This window comes from Mixophyes fleayi, chromosome 1 (genome assembly GCF_038048845.1).
Source record: "Mixophyes fleayi isolate aMixFle1 chromosome 1, aMixFle1.hap1, whole genome shotgun sequence".
Taxonomy (NCBI): Eukaryota; Metazoa; Chordata; class Amphibia; order Anura; family Limnodynastidae; genus Mixophyes; species Mixophyes fleayi.
The window spans coordinates 304,959,181-304,983,667 of record NC_134402.1 but is presented as its reverse complement, the minus strand read 5'-3'; the positions used below and the strand labels follow the sequence as shown (position 1 = coordinate 304,983,667).

Below are 24,487 nucleotides of genomic sequence, written 5' to 3'. Positions count from 1 at the left end.
TTTCAGAATAGGAGTATTCACTGCGTGCTTGAATAGTGATGGAAAGGTACCAGTAGAGAGAGATAGATTACAGATTTTAGCAAGAGGTGGAATAAGCACCCGAGACAAGGATCTGCCAATGTGTGAGGATATGGGATCAAAAGGACATTTGTGTGATCAAATGAAGAGAGGGTGTCAGAGGATGCTGGGAAGGAACTGAGCTGATTGCTAGTCGAGGGAGATGATACCATTTCAAGACAGATCTTATCAATCTTATCCTTGAAATAGGAAGCAAGGTCCTGGGCCTCCTGGTAGTCGGAGGGTTTGGGGTGGGAGGGTTTAGAAGAGATTTGAATGTGTTAAAAAGGCGTTTGGGGTTAGAAGCCTGAGCTTGTTTAGGTGTCTCCAGAGCATTTCGATAGAAGTGGTAGATTGCAATGACATTCATCTTTACGAGAAAGTTTTTGTAGATTTCATGTTACTTTAGTGTGCTACATATGACAACGAAATCTACGTTGAGTATGGAGAGTCGCTGGAGCCACTTGATTGGCACATTGAGTCCAAACCGTCAGACGCTAACACCCAAACAATGAGTTAAGCAGGTGGTTTGGCCCCCCATTTTCACTATAATACAACCCCTTACCCCCTCTAACCAATGCTCTATATTCTTCAGAACCACTTAACTTGAGAGGAATTCCTCCCATTTTCCTTGCTTAGTGTTAGGAACTCCCAAGCCAGTACAGTGAAACTCGGGGACTACTCTGAAGGCCTGGTGTTCGCTGGAGCCCCTAGTGGTGGGGACAGACTTGACTGCGGGCCGACCAAGGGTCGAGTAACGTATACTGACTTAAAGGAGAACCCAGGAGTGGAGTGATTGGCAGGCCGTAGTGAGGAGAAGGTCAAAGGTCACAGCACAGGTACGAAATCCAGGGACAAGCGAAAGGTCAGGTGCACAAGCAAAAGGAGCAAAATCCGGAATTCAGGCAAATGGTCAGGGTCAGAAGCGAAGGTTCAATGGTCCAGGAACAAGCAAAGGTCATACACGGGTAGTCAATCAAAGGTAATAATAACCAAACAGGGAGAACAAGCAGGCAGCAGAACTGAGGACAGAACGCTATAACCGGCAATGAGGCATCAGCCCTCATTGCCTTAAATGCAGCCAAGAGCCAATCACAAACAGAGCCACAGTTGCAGACTAATTGCCAGATACTAAAAGGCCAATCGGGGCTTAGCCCTGAACCTCACACCTGCAGGCTAAAGTCTGCTAATTCAGCCACAGGCTGAATCTAACTATTAGCCCCTAATGCGCAGGCGTGCCTGGCTGCCGCGGCAACGGTCGGGAGCTGGAAGGAAGTGACGTCCTGGTCGTCATAGCGATGGCCGGGACGCTGGGACAGACAGGATGGGAGCCGCGGCGGCTGTGAGTACCGCCGCGGCTCGTGACAGTACCCCCCCCCTTGAGGAGGGGTTAAGGAACCCCGACATCCAGGTTTCGTGGGAAACTTCCTAAAAAACTCTTTGATGAGCCTTCCAGCGTGAAGCGCCTCTGTGGTATCCAAGAACGCTCCTCAGGGCCATAACCCTTCCAATGTACGAGGAATTGAACTTGGCCTTGAACCTTCCTTGAGTCAAGGATTCTTTCAATAATATATTCGTGATCCCCGTTCACCATCAGAGGCCTGGGCCTGTTAGAGTGAGACCGATTAAACTTGCTGGGAGCAGCGACTTTCTTCAGAAGCGAACAATGAAAGGTCGCAGGTATTCTTAAGGAAGTTGGTAGTTTTAACCTAAATGCCACTGGATTAATTTTTTTCTCAATTGGAAACGGTCCAATGTATCGGGGCCCCAGCTTTCTGCAAGGTTGCCGCAACCTGATGTTCCGTGTGGATAACCAAACCCGATCCCCCACTTTCAATGAACATGGTCTACGGTGACGGTCAGCGACGACCTTGGATTTTTGGGAGGCCTGACCTAGTGCAGAGTGCACCTTTTTCCAGACGGACCTCAACCTGGCAGTAAAAGCAGGTGTTCCGGAATCCCCACAGGGAACAGTAGTAGAGAACGAGTTGGATTTTGGGTGAAAGCCAAAGTTGCAGAAAAACGGGGATGTATAGTGGAATGACAAGAATTATTGTACGCAAATTCTGCCCAGGGCAAGAGAGAGGACCAGTTGTCGTGGAATTTAGACACGTAAATGCGCAGAAACTGCTCTAGAGCCTGGTTCGTCCTCTGTCTGTCCATTCGACTGAGGGTGATACGCCGAGGACAGACTGATAGAGATCCAGATGGAGTTACAAAAAGCTTTCCAAAACTGGGCAATAAACTGGGATCCTCGATCTGAGACGATATCTTCGGGAATCCCATGGAGACGAAAAATACGCGTCAAAAACAAGGTGGCCAAGTTTCTGGCATCAGGTAACTTGGGCAATGATATAAAATGTGCCATTTTACTAAACCGATCCACGACTACCAGGATGGTGTTATGTCCTGCGGATACTGGTAGGTCGACAATGAAATCCATCGACAGATGGGTCCAAGGCCTGCTTGGCGCCGGCAAGGGTAACAATAGCCCAGAAGGACGGTTTCTATCGGATTTATTTTTAGCACACTCAGGACAGACCCGAACATAATTCTCCACATCGTCTGATAAAGTGGGCCACCAAAGCCAACAAGAAAGAACTTCGATAGTCCTACGAATTCCCGGATGACCAGCAGAGTGCTTGTTATGGCCTTCCATGAGGAAAGATTTCCTTAAGTGCACCGGGACAAATAATTTGTTGACCGGTGTCTGAACTGGAGCGATTCTTTGGAAGTGCCGGATAGTTGCTCCTAGATCCTGGGTGAGTCCGAGATGAACAGCAGTTGCAGGAACAATAGGCAACGGGTCAGGAGACTGAGGATGATGAGCCAAAAAACTTCGGCACAAGGAATCGGCCTTAGTATTTTTAGAACCGGGACGGAATGTAATAATGAACTTGAATCTGGTGAAGAATAAGGCCCAGCTGGCCTGCCTGGGATTCAGAGTTTTAGCGGTCTGGATGTATTGGAGGTTTTTATGGTCCGTGAAGATGGTAATGGTATGAGTAGCTCCCTCTAACCAATGTCGCCATTCCTCCAATGCCAATTTAATGGCCAACAATTCCCGATTTCCGACATCATAATTACATTCGGCAGACAGAAATTTTCTAGAGAAAAAGGCACAGGGATGTACCTCTTTGCTTCTTTGGTCTTTTTGTGAAAGGATGGCGCCAGCACCGATATCTGAAGCGTCCACCTCTACAATGAATGGCAGTTCCGGGTCAGGATGTCTCAGCACTGGAGCAGAAATGAAAGCAGCTTTGAGTGCTGAGAAACTTGCCAATGCCTCCGAAGACCACTTTGCTGGGTTAGCTCCTTTTCGAGTGAGGGCAGTGATAGGAGCTACTAACAAGGAAAATTAGTCAATAAACCTACGGTAATAATTGGCGAACCCAAGGAATCTCTGGATCGCCTTCAGATTAGTAGGGAGGACCCAATCCTGGATTGCCTGAACTTTAGCAGGGTCCATTGCGAATCCTGATGAGGAGATGATATACCCCAGGAACGACACTGTGGACACCTCGAATTCGCATTTTTCCCTTTTTGCATATAGGTGATGTTCCCGTAATTTCAGTAGAACTTGGCGAACATGCTGACGGTGCTGCAGTAAAGACTCAGAGTAGATTAAAATATCATCCAAATAAACAACTACTGTTTTACCCAGGAATTCTTGTAAAACATCGTTGATCAGGTCCTGGAAGACCGCCAGAGCGTTGCATAACCCGAATGGCATCACGAGATATTCATAATGTCCCGACTGAGTATTGAAAGCGGTCTTCCACTCATCCCCTTCTTGATTCGAATAAGATTGTAAGCCCCTCTGAGGTCAATCTTCGAAAATATAGTTGCTGATTTTAATTGACCAAACAAAACCGAAATCAACGGTAACGGATACATATTCTTAATTGGGATGTTATTCAGTCCACGGAAATCAATGCAAGGTCTAAGACTGCCATCTTTTTTTGACACGAAAAAGCAACCTGCCCCTACGGGAGATTTAGAAGGACGAATGAATCCCTTTTTCAGGTTTTCCTCTACGTAGAGCTCCATGGCCTGAGTCTCCGGAATGGACAAGGTGTATAACCGCCCTTTGGGCAACTTGGAACCCGGGACTAAATCAATTGCGCAGTCATATTCTCGATGTGGTGGAAGGGAATCAGCTTTCTTTTTGCAGAACACATCACTGAAGTCCTGGTAGGGTACCGGCAACAAGTCTGGACTAGGCTGTAGGATTCTAAGCGGCAGGGTCAAGCAAGACGTAGAACACTCGGAACTCCAATGGATAATCTCTCCACTTTTCCAGTCAATAAGGGGATTATGACTGCGAAGCCAGGGATACCCCAATATCAAAGGAGCAGAGGAACAGGTAATAAGATAGGAGAGTTCCTGCGTATGGAGGGCTCCTACAGACAACCGAACCATTGGAGTACTAGCGAGAATCCTTCCCCCAGGCAAGGGGTTACCATCCAAACCACATGTGGTGATGCTTGATCCTAACTTGATATGCGGAATATCAAGCGTCCCAGCCAAATGTATATCCAGGAAATTACCGGCCGCACCACTATCAAGAAAGGCTTTCAGATCCGTGGATTTCCCACGGAAAGTTAGACGTCCAGGGACTAGTAAAGAATTTTCTGAAGAGGTAATCTGGAGAACCAAGCGCACCTCTTCACCTGCACTTAGGCTTTGGAGTTTCCCGGCTTGTTGGGACATGAACGTACTAAGTGGCCTGGTTGACCACAATACATACACAGGCCTAGTGAGCGTCTTCTGGAGCGTTCCTCCGGAGGCAAGCGGTAAGCGCCCAACTGCATGGGTTCAGAGGAATCGGGCAAAGTGGTACCGGAGCTAGAGAATAAGTCCATAGGAGCAGAGGACTCCCGTTCAGTCTTCCTTTCTCTGATCCAACGATCAATTTTTATAACGAGTTGCATCAACTCCTCCAGTGAATCGGATACCGGATACTGGACTAAGGAATCCTTAATCTGCTCGGTAAATCCTAAGCAAAATTGTCTTCGCAATACTGGATCGTTCCAGGCACTATCAGTGGACCATCGCCGAAATTCCGCACAATATTCCTCCGCGGAGGGACGTCCTTGCCTCAGCGTTCGGAGATGAGACTCAGCTGAGGCTGCCCTGTCTGGGTCATCGTACAATAACCCCAGAGCTTGGAAAAAGGCATCCACGGATTGCAAGGCCAATCAGGGCTTAGCCCTGAACCTCACACCTGCAGGCTAAAGTCTGCTAATTCAGCCACAGGCTGAATCTAACTATTAGCCCCTAATGCGCAGGCGCGCCTGGCTGCCTCGACACTGCCCGGCCGTTGCCTTGGCTGGAAGGAAGTGTTGTCCCGGTCGTCATAGCGACGGCTGGGACGCTGGGACAGACAGGATGCGAGCCGCGGTGGCTGTGAGTACCGCCGCGGCTCGTGACACTTAGGACACAATTCATTCTGTTCTGTTCATTCTGTTATAGGCCAAAAATGGTTATGACAGATTAGGCAGTGGGGCCAAATGACGTGATTCGTGATTCGCTATCACTTTGCTGGTCGTGACACTCTGGCGTGGATGGAAAAACCAGGAACAGACTAACATGACCAGGAACACACTAGAAGAGAATATGCAGTAGGACACTAGAGCTGGATTCCCAGGGTTACTAATGACTAAATCTACAGGCAGCGTATTTTATGTAAAGGAGCCTTGTATAGAGGCAGTAGGGGTGCGGGGAGGCAGAGTCCAATAGAACAGAGGCAGATATTCTAGATAGAAGGGACATGCTCGCTGCGCATACCCAAGAAAACCAAGTTGGGGCTCACCATCTTTTTATTACATTGGTTGTACCCGAGGATAGGGAGATCCTGGTGCCGCCTGAACATAGAAAAAGAGTGCACCCTCCTGTGCACTTACTGGGGTCTTACATGTGACAGTAAGTTTCCAGAATCTATCTCACTGAATACAGGTGGGGAAATGAGGATTGTCTCATTTCCCATGCCCTAGGGCTCAGTGGGAGTGGGAATAAAAGCATACTTGTCTACTTTTCCTACATTGCCTCTGGATTTCGTGTAAGCGAGGTGAGAAAAAAACAGACATGATTTGCAGCAAAAAATGGATGGGGCAATTATTTTATCAAGCATCCCCCACCCCAGTATGTACAGAGTTCTGTTGACGTAGTCTCATGGTGAAGCTGCAAGTGAATGCTCTTGGGAGATTTCCTTAGTCTCTTGGAAGTCTGGGAGGTCTCTCCTTAATTCCGGAGTCTCTTGGTCATACTCGGTGAGAGGACAACTATGGAAAAACATTTTTTGTGTACGCTGTTCATCGTCTTGGGGAATGATTGTCCTACACATTAGTTAGGTACAGGGCAATGACACATTCTCTGTTACTAAAATTATTTTGCAAATCCCTGTAATATAGTTCAGAGGCTCAGGGGTGACTTACTGACGCCCAAGTTCAGCAGATTTGAGTTGACAAGTGATCCTTTTCTCCTCTCCTCAACCATAATACGTAACTGATGATGATCAATAGACAACTTTCATTTGGAAGGAAGCAGTGGATGATGCAGATATGATGGACCATATATCCCATGTAATTGTTTGTTGTAAATACACTTACCTGGAAATTACTCTCTTTGAAAACAATACATGTTTGTTGTTAGTACATAGAACTCAGCATGTAGCTGGGAAGAAACTAGATAGTATTATTATACACAATTCAATAGTTAGACAGTGAATGGCACAAAGCTTCAGTGTTAGAGAGTTGTACATCTCTATTTCAGGCACATGAAATAATAACTTTGGAACAAGTTAGAAGTGTACTTGGTTACCACTAAGGAGTTCATTCACACAGATTTTCAGTGTGGTGTTTCTGCTAATGACCAGTCATAGATCAGAAGGCTGAATGTGTTTGAAACTTGCTATAAATGATTTAACCCCTTCACAACTGAGGTGCTTCTCAGCCCTGTGCTGAGCACCTTTGGGTTCATAACATATTTATTTAATGTAATATATAAATAAGGGAGATAGAGTGTTCCCTCCTATCCCGGGCTTTCCCTTAGACTTTAGTGGGCTGTGCATGTGCACAATTCTAATGGAGGAAAGATTATTTTCCTCCAGCAAAATCGGAAACCCCAGATCACGTTGGGAAGTGATGAGTGGGACTCATCCTTAGCACTTTAGGGTGTCATTTAGAGGACGAGTCCCACTCGTCTTTAGATGAAGGAAAACTCTGTTGCTTTTTCCATATAGTGTCCTGTTGTTGGCCCGCTCTCATGAATGATATCCTTAAAGTGCTCTTGGTCAATGCCAAGTGCTTGAACTTACCAGAGAAACACTCACGCACCTTGCGTGAGTTTCATAAAGAAGGTGCTGGTGTTGTTTTTGTACAGGAGATGCATTTTAAACAGGGCGTTATCCCTGTTTTCCGGGATTGTTACTATCCCTGTCCGTATTTTAGCAACAATAGCACAGTTAAGACCCTGGGGGTGGCGATATTATTTTCCAAAAAACATCCCTTTAATGTCTTGCAGAGAACAAGACTCATAGACGGAAGAGCCCGCATGGTTAAATGCAAATTGTACTATTTATACCTTTGTCACTCTATATGCTCCAAACCAGGGTCAGCATACATTCTTGGAAATGGTCTTAGAGAAGATAGCTATGCTGGCAGAGGTTGTATTGGTGATGGGTGGCGATCTCAACTGGTCACTGCACTCGACACATCCAACAGGGCTTCTAGGTACCGAGGATCTCTTCATGGGAAGGTAAGGCGTACCTTACATGGCTCTCAGCTGGTCGACACGTGGAGATTACATTCCCCTCAGAGAGAGATTACTCCTTTTTCTCCCACCCACACTCTTGTATTGACTATTTTTTTCTTTCTCATAGACACTTCCCACTGATTCACATCACATCCATAGGTCTGGCGACTTGGACAGATCATGCCCCTATTTCTCTGTCCTTACACTTGGCACAACCGAAGACTAGGAGTTGCTCATGGAGACTTAATGAGCTCCTCTTACAAGACCCCTTCTGCAAGACCCAAATTGAACAGGTCATTGACGACTATATCGAATCAATAATACCTCGGTGGTGTCTGTTTGGAAGGCACATAAATGTGTTCTCTGAGGCAAAATAATACAGCTAGGCTAATATATGAAAAAGGAAAAGCTTAAAAATCGGCTCCTTCAAAAAATTACTGATTTAGAATCTAGCCACAAAGCCGACTTATCCTCTCAGGTGTGAGGGAAATTGACGGAATCTAGGACAGCTTTGAACAAACTTCTCTATGATAGAATTAAATTGGACTTCCGAAAATGTCGTAACCGATATTTCCTTTGGGGCAATAAACCTGGGTCCATGTTGGCGAGGGCCCTACGTTCCCAAAGAGCCAAAACTTTCATAGCTATGTTTAAAAACGATAAGGGTAAGAAATGTCAGCTTACTACTGACATTGCGGCAACCTTCCATTCTTTTTATTCTCAACTCTATAATATATCAGGAAAGGCCCCCTGGGCAGACTTACTGGATAGGAGTCCTCCAGTTTTATCCTATCTAATGGAGGTCGGTTTAACCACTCTCTCAGAGGAAGATGTGGCCTCACTGAAAGAGCCCTTCACCCACCGTGAATTGGCAGATGCAATAAAAGCAACTCCCTCGGGCAAAAGCACTGGCCCCCAATGGTTTTTCTATCTCTTATTACAAGGCCTTTAAATATAAACTCATTCACTTGATGTTACCGGCCTTCAGTGCTGTGTCGGAGGAGACCTACTTCTCCAAGGACTCCTTGAAAGATCAGATAATGGTGATACCTAAAGAGGGCAAAGACCCGTAACAGTGCTTGAGCTATAGGCTGATATTCTTACTCAATGTGAACATTAAGCTTTATGCTAAGCTCTTTGCAAACAGGCTGAAACTCCTGCTTCTGGGAATTTTTCACTCGGATCAAGTGGGCTTTGTTACAGGCCAAGAGGCTAGGGATAATACGACTAAGGTTATCAATTTAGCTCACTCAGCACTGTGTTCAAATATTCCAGCCATGTTGCTGTCCACGGTCAATCCTAACATTTCTGGATTACTAGTGGGGAAGGTGGACTACAAACTAGCGCTTTTCGCAGATAACCAATCCGATCATATCAATTCCTAATTTGGTGAAAGAGTTTCAGCGGTTCAAATTTCAAAATCAATTATTCTAAATCGGTAGCTGTTAATTTTTCCTTGCCTCTCACCGTGGTTGAGGGACTCCAGCAGGCTTTTCCATTTCATTGGCACCTGGCCCACATCAAATATTTGGGCGTGCTCATTTCTAAAGATTTATTGCAACTTTTCAACCTTGATTTTGGTCCCCTTACAGCTAGGTTGCGGATTGACCTGAGAGAGTGGCAGGGCAGGGCTTTTTCTTGGATTGAACAAATGAACATAGTCAAGATGAATATCCTCCCTCGGGTTCTTTACCCTCCTACAAACGTTACCTAACTGCATTCCCAACAAATAGTTCAATGGCTTACATAGACTGTTGAGGGACTTTGTGTGTGTGGGGGAGAGATCCCGTTTTAAACATGATGTCCTATATAGGAGCAGACACTTGGGGGGACGTCAGCTTCCCCACTTCCCTTCTTACCACAATGCTGTCATGCTAGGGAGGATCCTTGAATGGACAAATCCCAACTGTAAGAAGCAGTGGACTACTATTGAGTGATCATTTCTCCTATCTCTGCCCCAGTACACTCCTTGGCTGAGCAGATTACCTACTATCAGACATCCCACCATTGGTCCCACTATCTCAAGGTGGTCCAGACTGCGGACATCCCCCTGCGTCTCCTCTCCGATCTCACCTATGTCCCCCTTATTTGATAATCCATTATTCACTCCAGGCTTACAAGTTAGCACATTGGGGTGCAGGCAGGGATTACACGTGTTGGCCAGCTGACCAGTTCATCGGGTGTGTTCTCCTTCATTGACATTCAAGCCAAATGGGAACTTCCGCACACTGAGGTCTGGAGATATCTCCAAATTAAGCATTTTTTTATCAGTGGGGCTTTCCCGCACTGACAAAGATAGAGACCCCACACTTTTTGAATCAATGTGCTCGGCCTCTAGTTGTCCTCCTCATCTACTATCCAATATCTATAAACTCCTAGTTGAAAACCTGTTTAGCTCCTTGCCCAAATTCACTACGGCCTTAAAATATTTAATTTCAGCGGCGAAAGCAGTGATACCAACACGTTGGAGATCACCCACCCACCGTCCATCCTGGACTGGTTTCAACGGCTAGACTTCTGTAGTTCAATGGATGAATTAGTCTTATCAGCAACAGATAAATTCACTGATTATTATGTGACTTGGTGTCTGTCTGTGGCTTTACTTTCAGGATTCAGGAAAATATGCTTACCTGACCATCCCTGTTCTTCCCCATCCAACCAGCAGCAGTCTGTGTTAATTCTCTCCACATCTGTTCTCTCTCCTCATTTTTCAGGATGCCATATACCCCTGAGTGCGCTGATCTTGTAAGAAGCGGTGTCCTTCCCACTACTGTGATTATGTTAGCGAGAATAGGGCTGCATGTGATGTGCAGTGTCAAGATGTGAGGAGAGGAAATAGAGAAACTATAGAATGAGAGAAATATTGGAAGGGCAGCACAGTATGGTGATCTCAGGCTGCTATCAAAATGCATCTTTGTGCCACCTACATCCAGCTTCTCTTTTCTGTATTCATTGTTTTACATAGCATATTTAGTGAAATTGTTTGTCTGAGCCCCACCCCATTACATTGGCTTCATATTTTGGTATAAATATGATTTCTGACTCTCTGGGGGTATTCAATTGTTGCTCCGGACCGCAAAAAAACGAGCGCGTTAAAACTATTACCGTTTATACGGTAGTTTACTCGCTGAATTTCAGGAGCTGCGAGATGAAATTCAGCGAGTAAACTACCGTATTAACGGTTTTTACGCGCAAGTTTACCGTATAAACGGTAATAGTTTTAAATTGGATAAAATGATCTAAGAAAATATGTACAGGTATTCCTCACTTAACAACCTACCCATTTAATGACCGCTCGGACTTACAACCAGGTTCTCCCTGGGTCCTCATTGTTATAATTGCTGCTGTTTGTAGAGCTTTACTGTACACATGTTTATTTTCTGTTATGCAGTGTTATGTAATGTAAAGCAAACTAACAAAATACAGTTTTCTTTAGTCTATTTCTTCATTCAGAATCAATAAAAATGATTACAATACATGTAGGTGCATATAACAGTACTGTACTCACTTAGCGACCAATTCGCTTAACGACCTAGTCGTAGGAACGGAACTCGGTCGTTAAGTGAGGAATACCTGTATTTTATGTGTGTAACAATAAAGTTGTGTCTTATAATTTAAAGAGTAAGTAAACCCACTTTTGGACATAATTGTGTTTCATAACCTCTGTAATACTGAGCTAAATAATATACCTAGAAGACAATTGTTAACTAAATCCTTCCATCACACTATGGGCCTGAATAATAAAGGCATGCATTTTGAGCACAACCCAGCATTCTATATTATATATACGTATTTAGGCTTTGCGTACAGCCAAATTCAGCAAGGCATGGATCTCAGGATACGTGTGCTGTTGAATTCGGGTGTAGGTCTGCTGTGCTCTACTACACAAGATGTTGCAGTATACGTCCCATACCTATTATACATTCTCAAAAGAATGCACAGTAAAATAAAAAAATATTGAATTATTGTCACCTGTTAATAATAAAAACATTAATGATAAAACAGTTAAAAAAAAAAAGTTTTGTTTTTTTGTTACTTTTTGTTTTCCATGAAATACATTTTTTAGAATGTTGTTAATGTCTGCTCAACATAAAATACATTTTAACAGTTGCTCCTGCTTGCAAACACATGTCATAGCATGTATGCGAGACTGTCGTCACTACTGATCCGGACTTAGACTAGACCTATAGCTTGTGCAAGAGATACAACATAAAACTAAGTAACTTTGATGTATGTAGGACTTGATTTGGACATGGCTGCATGCGCTTGAGTTTGGCACACCCTTGTTGTACATTGACTATAGCAAAAGGCCCCTTCCTTGCCCAGTTCTCTCCCAGAAATCGTATGTTATAGTAAGTGTCCTTTGCACTCACAGGCGCACAGAACAGAACTGCATTCATGGATGGTTCTGCCGAAACTGGGAATGCGCAAAATGATTTTGCATACGATAAACTCAAATTCGAAAGATACATGCCTTGATGAATCAGGCCCTATATGTTCTATTGTTTATAGAAAGCTGATTTTATTTAGGAGAGTGGTGTTTCTTTACCTTGCATCACTGTACCGCAGTGTAAAGCCAGAGGTTGTGTGATTGCTAGTCTCTATGTTATAGTGATGTTTTGTACAGACTGCAAATACATTACTTTATGCACAGTGGCCATACCAGAGACATCACAAATACAGCTATGTAAGACATGATCTTTGAGCTGTCAAGAGACTGTAGTTGAGGTATTAAGGAATAATTACTTTTACACTTTTTAAGAACTGCAATGGAAAGTCAGAGCAAGACTGAACACCTTTCATACTCATATGCATGTTTTTAATTTTGGGAGTATAGTTGTCAATGTTACAAAAAACAAATGTAGAAAATACATAAAAGTTCTCCCTCCTATCGGGGTGTTTTAATTATGCACTCGTTTATATATCTCTCTAAGTAAAACAACCACCATATTCTAGAAGATTAATAATATGCACATCAAGTTGAGTGCTGGTAGGATAAACTATGCAGTGCCGTTTCTCAAGAACTAAGAGCAAAAAATTACCACAACTTAACAGTATCACTTAAGCAAGAATTCCTGCTTCAAAGTTTAGGCAGTAACACCCTATTTTCTTTTTCTTTCATTTGGTAACTAACACCCCTCTAAAATAAATGTGTGACTAGTTACAGACTGGTTAATGGTTGGAGGATGTGCTAGAAAGTGTGCATGATGAAAACCGTAAAGGCACCACATCAAAGTCCAAACATATTACAACTTTAGGACTATCCCTTTCATTCATTTCACATTTTACGTACAAAGAATAGACTCCAAGGGGGTAAATTTATGCAGGTTTGAAAAAGTGGAGATGTTGCCTTTAGCAACCAATCAGATTCTAGGTGTCATTTATTTACTATATACTACAAAATGACAGCTAAAATAAGATTGGTTGCTATAGGCAAAATCTCCACTTTTTCAAACCCACAGCTTGATAAATTTACCCCCTGGACTTCTGGAAGCCAGATAAATACAGTACTTATGGAGGGAGTAAAAGTCTGTGTGCCTGCCCTCAAAGCAGGAAATACTCATGTAAATGTACCTGTGCTTAATGTGCACTTAGCAAGGAAAGCCCTCAAATCACCCAACTCCTCATGTCGGTTAGTGCAAACATTGCACCCCCTCAGGAACTGCTATCTTGACCACTACATACATAAGTTTCCCCTTAAAGCCAGGTGCAGATGTGCAAAAGGGCATGTGATGTCACAAAAGAACATTTGTTCCATGGATTTACACTTTTAAGATTGCAATATCAGCTTGTGTGCAATTTTAGTTTGTTAAAACGAGATTTTACTGCTGTGTTTGTTCTGTGCAACACAACTTTTGTTGTAAGTCGTTCAAACAAACCAAGTAAATTCAACCCAAGAATGCAAAAGATCTGTACCATTTTGTGGCATAGTAATCTGCCGAACCATTCATATTGCAAGAGAAGCACAATGATTGAAGAATACAAATACCGATATTATTTAAACAGCAGACATTTCATTAGTTTCCCTTATGGCTCAATGAGCTACAGATAGTGACTCTGATTCAAGTTCACTCACAAATTGTCCATAATTTACGTGTTTAAAAAGAATATGTAACTATTGCGTAGTTCCACCAGTATTCTATTCAAAGCTTTTCCTAAGATACGTCACAATTTGAATAGGGGTGGAAATACACTGTGTATAAACAGTACTATCTGAAAGCGTAGACACACATAACACACTGAAGTGAACAATAAATTCAAATCATCAGAGTGCCCATAACTTCTGTTTGATCATAAATTAAAATAACAACTGCTAGCATTATAATAATAAAAAAAGTTTTCAAATATAATCAATATATATCTTTAGTTTAATAATGTTTTTCTTTTAAAATAACTAATTAACTCTACAATGTGTACAGTGCATACATTGCGTTTTGATAATAAATCTTAAATGCATACAGTTGTTCTGTCATTACATAAGTGTATTTTTTTAATCAAAGACTATGCCGTGTTGGTCATCACTACCATTCAACATTTACACCTGAGAGTGCATGCAAAAGATTTGGCTGAAAAGAAGCGTACGTACGATAAAAAGAGGATTTGAATTAGACCCATTTGCGTGGACATGCCCTTAATGTACATGGCCTACGTTAGTCTGCCCCTTCCCTCCCCTGTTCCGCATCTAATGTCGTAAGGGGTCGTAAGTCTCAGATGCGTGCGGATTGTGTTCAGACACATAGGTTTGGGTTCTGGGCATGCGCAGATACACTAGATACGCTATGCAATCTGTCATACGTCAAGACTTGAATCAGGCCCTTAGTGTAGATGAAAAGTGCGGAGTTCAGAGATGAAGCCAAGTTGCTTTAGTGGCCAATGTTATGAATGATCTTGTATTAATTCATAAGTATTGATTCTATTGATGCTACTTTCTGTAAAAGTGGGCTGTATCTCAAACATTGTTTGTTTTTTGCCATGCCGAAAAAATATGCACATTTCCGGTAAATAAAAATGCATGCATATGTGGTTATAGTAATAGCATTGTCCAGTTAAGGCCACAACCCTGCCACCACCTAGCTATTTACACAGAAAGTGACGGTGGTGGTGAATGTCGATCATTTCCAGAACTTAGTTTTCTAGTAGGTGGTAGATATAGAAAGAATGAGTTGGACTGTGAACTAGGCACAGTCATATTTAGTGATGTTTTGCTAATAATATTCTAGTTTGTGGTCACATCTATTGCATCACCTACCCACTTTACCTTAAAGATCAGGTTGCTTTTTTACTGGTGATAAAACTTGTACTGTATGAACTGGTTGAGATCATTACAAAGATGATTATCAACATCTTTCCCTGAAGTTCAGCTGCTTTATGGGGGTGGATGTTGACAAAGGATAGAATGCAATCTGTCTGTAAAATGGGCATGCACTGGCAGATGGGCTGTTTTTTTTAGCTCCATAACAATCATTTTTAAGTTCATATATATTGTTTATCGGAAGCATAAAAGTAGAACATCATTCAGTAAGAAGAAGACAAAGTAACTTTTTTATTTTAATAGCTTAAAGGGACAAAATCTGTTTTCTATTGTCATCATTATAGCTGTTCCATGGTAGGTGAGAATTCTATCTCAGATGGTACTATCCTAGGGGTGGCAGAGATGAGGGAATGTAGTGTGATAACTATCGCCTCTTCTCCCTTCTATTGTATTACCAGTGCTGTGACTGTCATGCTTTTAGTCACCACGCTGGTGATACATTGAAAGCAGAAGGAAGTGCAGGTTCTTAGTATCATCCCTTACTGCCTCCTGCAATGAATGAGTGTGGTGACTGACTAACAAGCAGAGTGGTGACATTGCAAGTGGACAGAAATATCCCCTAACTTAACTGTGCGCTCTGCGTTAACTAAGTTACACATGCACAATGCAACCATGAACAATGGATTTTTCCTAACAAGTCTGTCTATTATTCAGTTGCTCAGCTTATGGGAACATTTGCAACATAATGTCAATAATTTTTTTTATTTCTTTACAGTGAATGAAGCAGAGTAGTACTTCGTTTACCAGTAACTTGACTGATAGCACAAGTTTTTAATTAGCTGTGCTTGGATGTGAACTGCTTCTAGAGACATTACAGTGTTGGCGGTGATGAGTTGTCCTGCACTGTGTGGATCCCTGCTATGGAACCCCCACAGTTCTGTTAGATATGGTGAGGGGAGGTGGGGGTGGTTTTTCCTAAAGTTAGCCTATAACTTCTTTTAGGGGATTTGTTTAAAGTTTTAAATGGCTACAGTTAGCCCACAGTTATTGATGATGTACACCTCATATCATACTTGAAAAATATCTCTTTCAGTTTTAGTCTTTGGAACATCATACTGAGTTTAATAGATCAGATCAACATGTCTAACACAAATTGAGATTTTCAACAGTGTTTTAATTTCAGCCAGTCAGATATCACATACTTGCTCTATGTTGTGCTATAATACTGGGATTTAAATGACTATTATTTGTACTTTTTCCTTAATTGGTTGTTTTCATGAATTTGTAATGATCTACTTTTTTTTTTCCTTCAGCGAATCTTCCAATGCCAACCATCGCTGCCTTGGATGGAGCAGCTTTAGGTGGAGGCCTAGAGATGGCTTTAGCCAGTGACATTATAGTGGCAGGTAAGGCAATGTGTAGATTTCATTTTTTTGTTGAATTTGTTTTGTAGCTCATATCCAATGTTCATGCACAACATTTTACCACATCATTTGCACAGATGCAGTATGCTGTACTGCAATAGTTGCTGAAATTTTTCACAACAGAGCAATAGTTCATGTTTAGTAATTCCAAAAAAATAAAACAAAATAGTGTAAATACAATATATATATTTTTTGCTTATTCTTAAAGCATTCCTGGCTGCTAGTCACATTTTGACTTCACCCACTCTTTCTCCCCAGACTCCTCAGTTCCTGTAGTACAGCATTGGCTTTTACTGCATAGAATGTGCTGGTGTGTTCATTATAAAATGGTGAGCGATAAATGTATTCCGAAATGGAGGTGCCCCCTGCAAAAATTCCAGTGTACACTATGGGGACAAAGCATGTCAGTAACTGGTAATGCTGCCTTATTTTACATGTCCCTAATTGGGACAATGTCCACACACCGCCCCCCAGTCTTCTTCCCCTCCCCATCAATGCAGTGTTCACCTGCCCCAGGTATGCGCAGCACTCAAGGTGTACTTGTCCCAACTGTCCTGGAATTGAAACAGTTCATGTTTATACAGTTTACAAAAGCAGAGTGTTTAACAAAATACAGTGCAATGTAGTCAAATTCTGTGTATTTCCATTATTCTGATCGAAGGTTTGGGTGTTTTAGACCTCCCCCTCATTTTATACTTTCCTGGATTTTTACACCAATTTTCCTCATCCCTTCAATGTAAAATGCTGGTTTAACTAGTGACTCATTTTCTTCTGTGTTCCTCGCTGTTTTATATAAACTTGTGTGTATATGTGCGTGCGCATGTGTGTATATATATATATATCTATATATATATATATATATTATAACTGTACTACATATTGCAGTATTACAGAGTATCTTGATAGAAAGTTGTCAACACTTCTTAGGTACAGTTTTTTACTGGTAACTGAGCTTGCGTTGCTATAGTTTACAGCACTGTTTCTGAAGAGTTACCTGTTCACCCATTTTCAAAAATGACTCACAATTGTTATTTTTAGGCGATGCAATGTGTCTCCCAGCCAGTCCGATCATGATTATGCTGTTCCACCTAGCTCGCCCACCCACCTACCAAATAGATAGGCAGGTATATAGGTGCAAAGGATAAAGGTGGAGTTGCCCATAGCAACCAGTCAGATCATGCCATTCTTCTAAAAATCTTATTGATTGCTAAGGACACCACCACTTGTTTACTTTGCACCAGTTTCATTAATATATATTATTTACCTTACTTTAAAATAAATGAGAATATCTATAAAAAAAAATCCCAAAAAATGTTCAATGATTGTAGTTTCGGTAAAATATATGTGAGGGCTCAGAGACATTGAAATAGTTGTTGGAAAAAAGAGCAAAATATTTTTTTGTCAATGACAACTGAGTATCTATACAGATAAAAAATATCCCTTTCCCATGTTATACATGAGTGTATCATTTCTATATAAAGTACAGTTAAAATAATATTTAATTACATTACCATATATATATATATATATATATATATATATATATATATATATATATATATATGCATGGGGAAAAAGATAGATCTTGTGGGCGAGCTATAGTGATAAACATTGATAAGGAAGGATTACATGACAGTACTCATGATTACAGTCTAGACCAGTGGTTCCCAAACTTTTTCAGTTCGCGGCACCCTTAGAGTCTCCAAATTTTTTCAAGGCACCCCTCCAAAATAATTACTGAGCATTCCTGTTTTAGAAGTAGTTGGGTCAAAAAAATGTAAGAAGTATTTAGGTCACGACAGAAATACTTATTTAGTTATATGCAAAAATGCCCCCTCTGCATGCAGACACTCTGCCCCCTCTGCATTCAGGCACACTGCCCCCTCTGCATCCAGGCACACTGCCCCCTCTGCATCCAGGTACACTGCCCTCTCTCACGTTGCCCCCACTGCCCTCTGTCACGCTGTCCCCACTGCCCTCTGTCACGCTGTCCCCTCCTCTGCCCTCTGTCATGCTGGCCCCCTCCTCTGCCCTCTGTCACGCTGGCCCCTCCTCTGCCCTCTGTCACGCTGGCCCCTCCTCTGCCCTCTGTCACGCTGTCCCCCTCCTCTGCCCTCTCTCACGCTGTCCCCCCTCCTCTGCCCTCTCTCACGCTGTCCCCCTCCTCTGCCCTCTCTCACGCTGTCCCCCTCCTCTGCCCTCTCTCACGCTGTCCCCCTCCTCTGCCCTCTCTCACGCTGTCCCCCTCCTCTGCCCTCTGTCACGCTGTCCCCCTCCTCTGCCCTCTCTCACGCTGGTCCCCCTCCTCTGCCCTCTGTCACGCTGTCCCCCCTCCTCTGCCCTCTCTCACGCTGTCCCCCCTCCTCTGCCCTCTCTCACGCTGTCCCCCTCCTCTGCCCTCTCTCACGCTGTCCCCCTCCTCTGCCCTCTCTTACGCTGTCCCCCTCCTCTGCCCTCTCACGCTGTCCCCCTCCTCTGCCCTCTCTCACGCTGTCCCCCTCCTCTGCCCTCTCTCACGCTGTCCCCCTCCTTTGACCTCTGCCCCCCTCCTCTGCTCTCTGTCCCCTTCCTCTGCTCTCTGTCCCCCTCATCTGCCCTCTGTCCCCCTCCTCTGCCCTCTGTCCCCCTCCTCTGCCATCATTCTATCCCCCTCCTCTGCCATCATTCTATCCCCCTACTCTGCCATCATTCTGTCCCCCTCCTCTGCCATCATTCTGTCCCCCTCCTCTGCCATCATTCTGTCCTCCTCCTCTGCCATCATTCTGTCCCCCTCCTCTGCCATCATTCTGTCCTTCTCCTCTGCTACGATCCCTCTCACTCTGCCCCGCGCCAGGCGCCAGCCACAAAAAGAAGAAAGAAAACAGGAACTTACCAATCCGCCGGGCGCCGGGACCCAGCAGCCTCCTCTCTCCCGCAGCTGTCACTGACGTTGATATTCAGTGACAGCTGCAGGAGAGAGGAGGCTGCTGGGTCCCGGCGCCCGGCGGATTGGTAAGTTCCTGTTTTCTTTCTTTTTTCTAGGGCTGGCCCGCGGCACCCCAGTGACAGCGCCGCGGCACCCCTGGGAGCCGCGGCGCACAGTTTGGGAACCGCCGGTCTAGACAGTAGCAAAGGATACCTGCTTATTGGCCAGAACGATTTTCCATATTCACGATAAAAGTTACCTTATTTCACTGATGTTATTTTATTAACTATAGGTTTAATGATAAATGTTACAATAAGATGTATCACTAAAGTTAGAAAGCGCAGATAAACAGTTCAATATATGGCAGCTGTTCCCAAAGTGTGCGCCGCGGCTCCCAGGGGTGCCGTGGTGCTGTCACAGGGGTGCCGTGGGAAAGTCAGGAATAAACAAAACATAAACTCACCAATCCGTGCGGCGCCAGGACCCAGCATTCTCCCTCACTCTCACGCAGCTTGTCACTATAGTGACCAATCCGCGCGGCGCCGGGACCCAGCATCCTCCTCTCTCACTATAGTGACAAGCTGCGTGGGAGAGAGGGAGAATGCTGGGTCCCGGCGCCGCACAGATTGGTCACTATAGTGACAAGCTGCGTGAGAGTGAGGGAGAATGCTGGGTCCCGGCGCTGCACAGATTGGTCACTATAGTGACAAGCTGCGTGAGAGAGAGGGAGAATGCTGGGTCCCGGTGCCGCGCGGATTGGTGAGTTTATGTTTGGTTTTGGTTTTCCTGTGGCAGAGGGGACAGAGTGAGAGGGAGCGTGGCAGAGGAGAGGGGACAGCGTGACAGTGGCCAGAGGAGGGGACAACGTGTCAGAGGGAGAGGAGGGGGACAGAGGGCAGAGGAGGGGGACAGCGTGACAGAGGCCAGAGGAGAGGGGACAGAGGCCAGAGGAGGGGGACAGAGAGAGGGCAGAGGAGGGAGACAGAGGCCAGAGGATGGGGACAGCGTGACAGAGGGCAGAGGAGGGGGACAGCGTGCCAGAGGGCAGAGGAGAGGGGACAGAGGCCAGAGGAGGGGGACAGAGGGCAGAGGAGGGGGACAGTGTGACAGAGGAGGGGGACAGAGGGCAGAGGAGGGGGTCAGCGTGACAGAGGGCAGAGGAGGGGGACAGCGTGCCAGGGCAGAGGAGGGGGACAGCATGAGAGGGGATAGAGTGACTGTATGCAGAGGGGACATTTTTGCATACAACTAAATAAGTGTTTCTGTCTTGACCTAAATACTTATTACATTTTTTTGACCCAACTACTTCTAAAACAGGACTGCTCAGTAATTATTTTGGAGGGGTGCCTTGAAAAAATTATGGAGACTCTAAGGATGCCACAAATTGCAGAAGTTTGGGAACCACTGATATATGGAAAGAAAAACTCATGATCTGTCTAGTAAACACTTTTGTGTGGTAACATTAATGTATTATTATTTGCATATTGTATACAAAATAGTTTAGATGTATAATAATATATAGGAACAAATTAATAATATAACATTTATAAGATCTTGTGAATATACTTTCCAGGAACACATTCCTGTGAGAGCAGGTGCATCCAGGCACATCACACATGGTGTTGTCTAGACAGACATTAGGGAACTTTATTAACATGGTTTATCCCCTGCATTTACTAAGGCCAGCACATTCTGTTAGAGTAGAGACTTATGTAATACATGTGATAGATATCTGGTGGATGTAAGGGAGTGTGGCTTCTCTGTAGTACATTCTGTTAGAGTAGAGACTTATGTAATATATGCGATAGATATCTGGTGGATGTAAGAGAGTGTGGCTTCTCTACAGCTTGTCTTCATTTGTGTGTACCAAACACCAAGGGTGGTGGCAATGGAGAAGACATTAATAAATAGGGCTGTTGCCAGCAAGCATTGTATGGGAAGTACAGTACAGAGCCCAGGGGTGGTGGGGAGAGATGTTTACAAAGAAAGCATAAGATTGTGGACCAGGAGAATTGTGTATTTGCATGAAGCTCCTTGGCACTGTAAGGTAAGACATTGTGTGCTCAGAGATAAAGACGATGTGCCACTCATAACTGTTCTAATGTGAAAATCACACTTTTAGGTGCATCAAATAAGTTTGACAGGCATAGATAGCCTAAAGATAAAATCTCAGACTGATATATAGTATGCAGTAGTATTATGGGATTTTATTGTTGAAGTTAGAGTTGTCTTTTCTATAGAAAGTACTCTAAAACCCAATCTCATAATTAAAATGGTACATAAACCTCTTCTCTAATTTCTCTCTGTGACTTTATACTTTTGTGGTAGATCAGTACACTAAAAGATGTATAATTTGCCACCGTTGATCATTTTTGCAAACTGTGATAACCCTAGAGAGGTATATGGTGTCGAAAGATATCTAGCAGAATCGCCGCAAAGTGGCAGGTGGTTTATTATACATTTGCAGATGTTTGAGAGGCATGTTTGGTATCAGTAGCTGATGGGGATTGCTGCTCCTCTATTGCCATTTGACAGCTCGTGGGGTACCTCTTGGTAAGTTAGCTCTCAATTTAAAAACACATGAATGTATGACCCAGTATATAGGGTGTTAGGACCACCCTGTTGACAGAAGCGCCGTGAAGTGGCAGGTGACTTATCATGCATTTGCTAATGTGTGTAACTGAGAATTCTGTGTTTGTATGTACAAGTATAAAAACAGCTCTTTTACTGGCTCACAGCAATGTTGCTGGGAGATTTTTCTCTGTATTTTCTCCCTTCTAGATAACCCCACCCTTTCATACACCTGCTGTGAACTATAAATTTATTGAGCCACTTCCATTTCTGTAATGTTGATTGAGATCTGAAACGTCATGCTTGTAATAACATTAAAATCTGTTATTTGGAGGAAAGGTGGATAGAGAAATCTTTACCAACATAAAATAGAAATAAATTCTATATAGAAATTGCTTCTACATAGCTGTTGTTCGTTTTTATATATATTTAAAATACTTTTACAATTAGAGACACATTTATTGATAGCTTTAGGAAAGCAAAATTGTGCTGAATGTCACTGTATTTCAGTTATTTTCAGATTAAATGTGTGACATTTATAATATGTATGGAATCTTTTATCTGTAATATCTGGAAATTTTCATGGAAACAGATTTTTCCATAAAATGTAGTACCCCATGTGCCAAGCATGTCTAGGAGGAGAAGGATGCTCTTTACCTATGTGAGTACTGATGAGCAGTGCTGTATAGTTTTACTAAAGAGATGGCTACCAACCACTCTTCTCCCTTAGTGGCACATTTATCAACATAAAATGAAAAATAGTTTTCAATCCTTATTGCATTGATAAAGATTGAACTATTTCTCATATTTATGAAAAAAGCAACACAGGAACAGCAGTTCTGAAAAACTACTGTTCCTGTGAAGTGGAAAACTTACTTACCACTGCCTCTTCACTTCCGAAGAAGTATGTGATACACGGGGGTCCTCTTCTCACTCCAGTGCGCATGCGCCGACTGAAAACCTCAGGCACGCGCACAAACATCCCTGCACTATACAGTGGCAGAGAGAGAGCGGTGAGTGACAGGGAGTGATCATGTGATCCCTCCACACATGCGCTGTCCAGCTCTGCTCTTCGGAGCAGAGCTGACAGCTCTGAATCTTTTCATTCATGATAATGTATGCCAGCTGAAGCTGGCGTACATTAACATGCTAAAATATTGATAATTTTTTTTCATCAAACTTTAGTAACTAGCGATACTGAGCAGTGCCCATACACTGTTATGGGGACTGCTCAGTAAAACGAAGAGATAAGCAAAGCATAGTAAATAAGAGTTTTTGGGGGATTGAACACACTTTTTAGTTTCATAAATAAGCCCCTTAATGTGTTTAACACATACCATGATTTCCAATGGATATGACAAATGGGGGAAACATGGAACAGTTCTGTAAATCAAACATATTACCTCTCCTGCACTTTGATTTTCAAACATACTCCCATTTTTTCATCATTCTGTTTATTAGGGCGCATTGCACCCTTAGGATGTAGTTTTCTATTGCATTTGATATGAAGTTGGTGGTATCTTCTCATTAATTGGAAATGTGCATATGCAGTGACATTACAGTTTTGTTTTGGTGAGCAGGACTTCATTCAAATCAATTAATAGAATAGGGTGAAAATTGTGTTAAAAACACATATGCAGTTCTGATGCACTTTAGAAGTGTTTTTCACATGCTCAGCAGAACTCCCCATGAATTCTTGCTCAACATTTCAGGATGCGCTGTCTATGTGAGACAAAGTTCATATGGTCATCATTTTTATGACTTTTATTTTTTTTCATTGGTGTGTCAGAAAAAATTGTACTATGTAATATTTGTGTTAACAACTGTATCCAGTAGTTTCAGGCTGATGAAGCCATCATGAAATAGGAGTGATAACAGAAGATAAAACAAATAACATTGATCTGTTCACCCATCTGAAGTGTCAGGGTCATTTGTGAAAAGTGGATAGATCTCTTTCAGTCTGCACAATTGCCAGTAGTTTGTAATGATTAAAAGCTTTTGCCCCGGGGGAGTACTTAGGCGGTTCGAGAATGTACAGTCATCAGAATATTTATCCTCCCACAGAACTCAGCCTCATTGAAAACAGTTCTCTTTATTCAGTGGAAGAGCTGAAGTGTATCCCCTGTGTATTTGGAGGCTGTAGAAAAAATAAATCAGTGATCAAAAATCTATTTCAATCCATTGATGCTCAAAATTAATTTGTCATTGTTTTGTTACATGATTCACTTCATTTATGGGTAATGATTAATAGATGATTTGTCTGTTACTATGTCATGGACTTGGAAATGCACACGTCAGAATTTCAAATATGATTTGGATTACTCAACAATACTCTGTTGCAATGTGTAACTCAGATCAACTTTTACCACTGTGAAACAAAATATTTGCTGACTGAGCTATCTATTAATCCCTGATATTTATGCTAGGAGATATAACAAAATCTTTGAATGGCAATATAATAATACAATAAAGAGGTTTTCAAGAGGTTGTGAAATACTTCCAGCTTGCTTTGCTAAGTTGGTA

At 43.0% G+C, this 24,487-nt stretch overlaps 1 protein-coding gene across 1 annotated transcript in view; it reads left to right on the top strand.

The window, feature by feature from the left end:
* The window catches only part of AUH (AU RNA binding methylglutaconyl-CoA hydratase), a 188,776-nt gene that overhangs the window by 73,957 nt on the left and 90,332 nt on the right, over nt 1–24,487 (top strand). Inside the window, exon 5 of the mRNA XM_075211142.1 lies at nt 16,378–16,470. Within this exon, the coding sequence (XP_075067243.1) occupies nt 16,378–16,470 (93 nt within the window). The remainder of the gene's footprint in view (nt 1–16,377; nt 16,471–24,487) is intronic.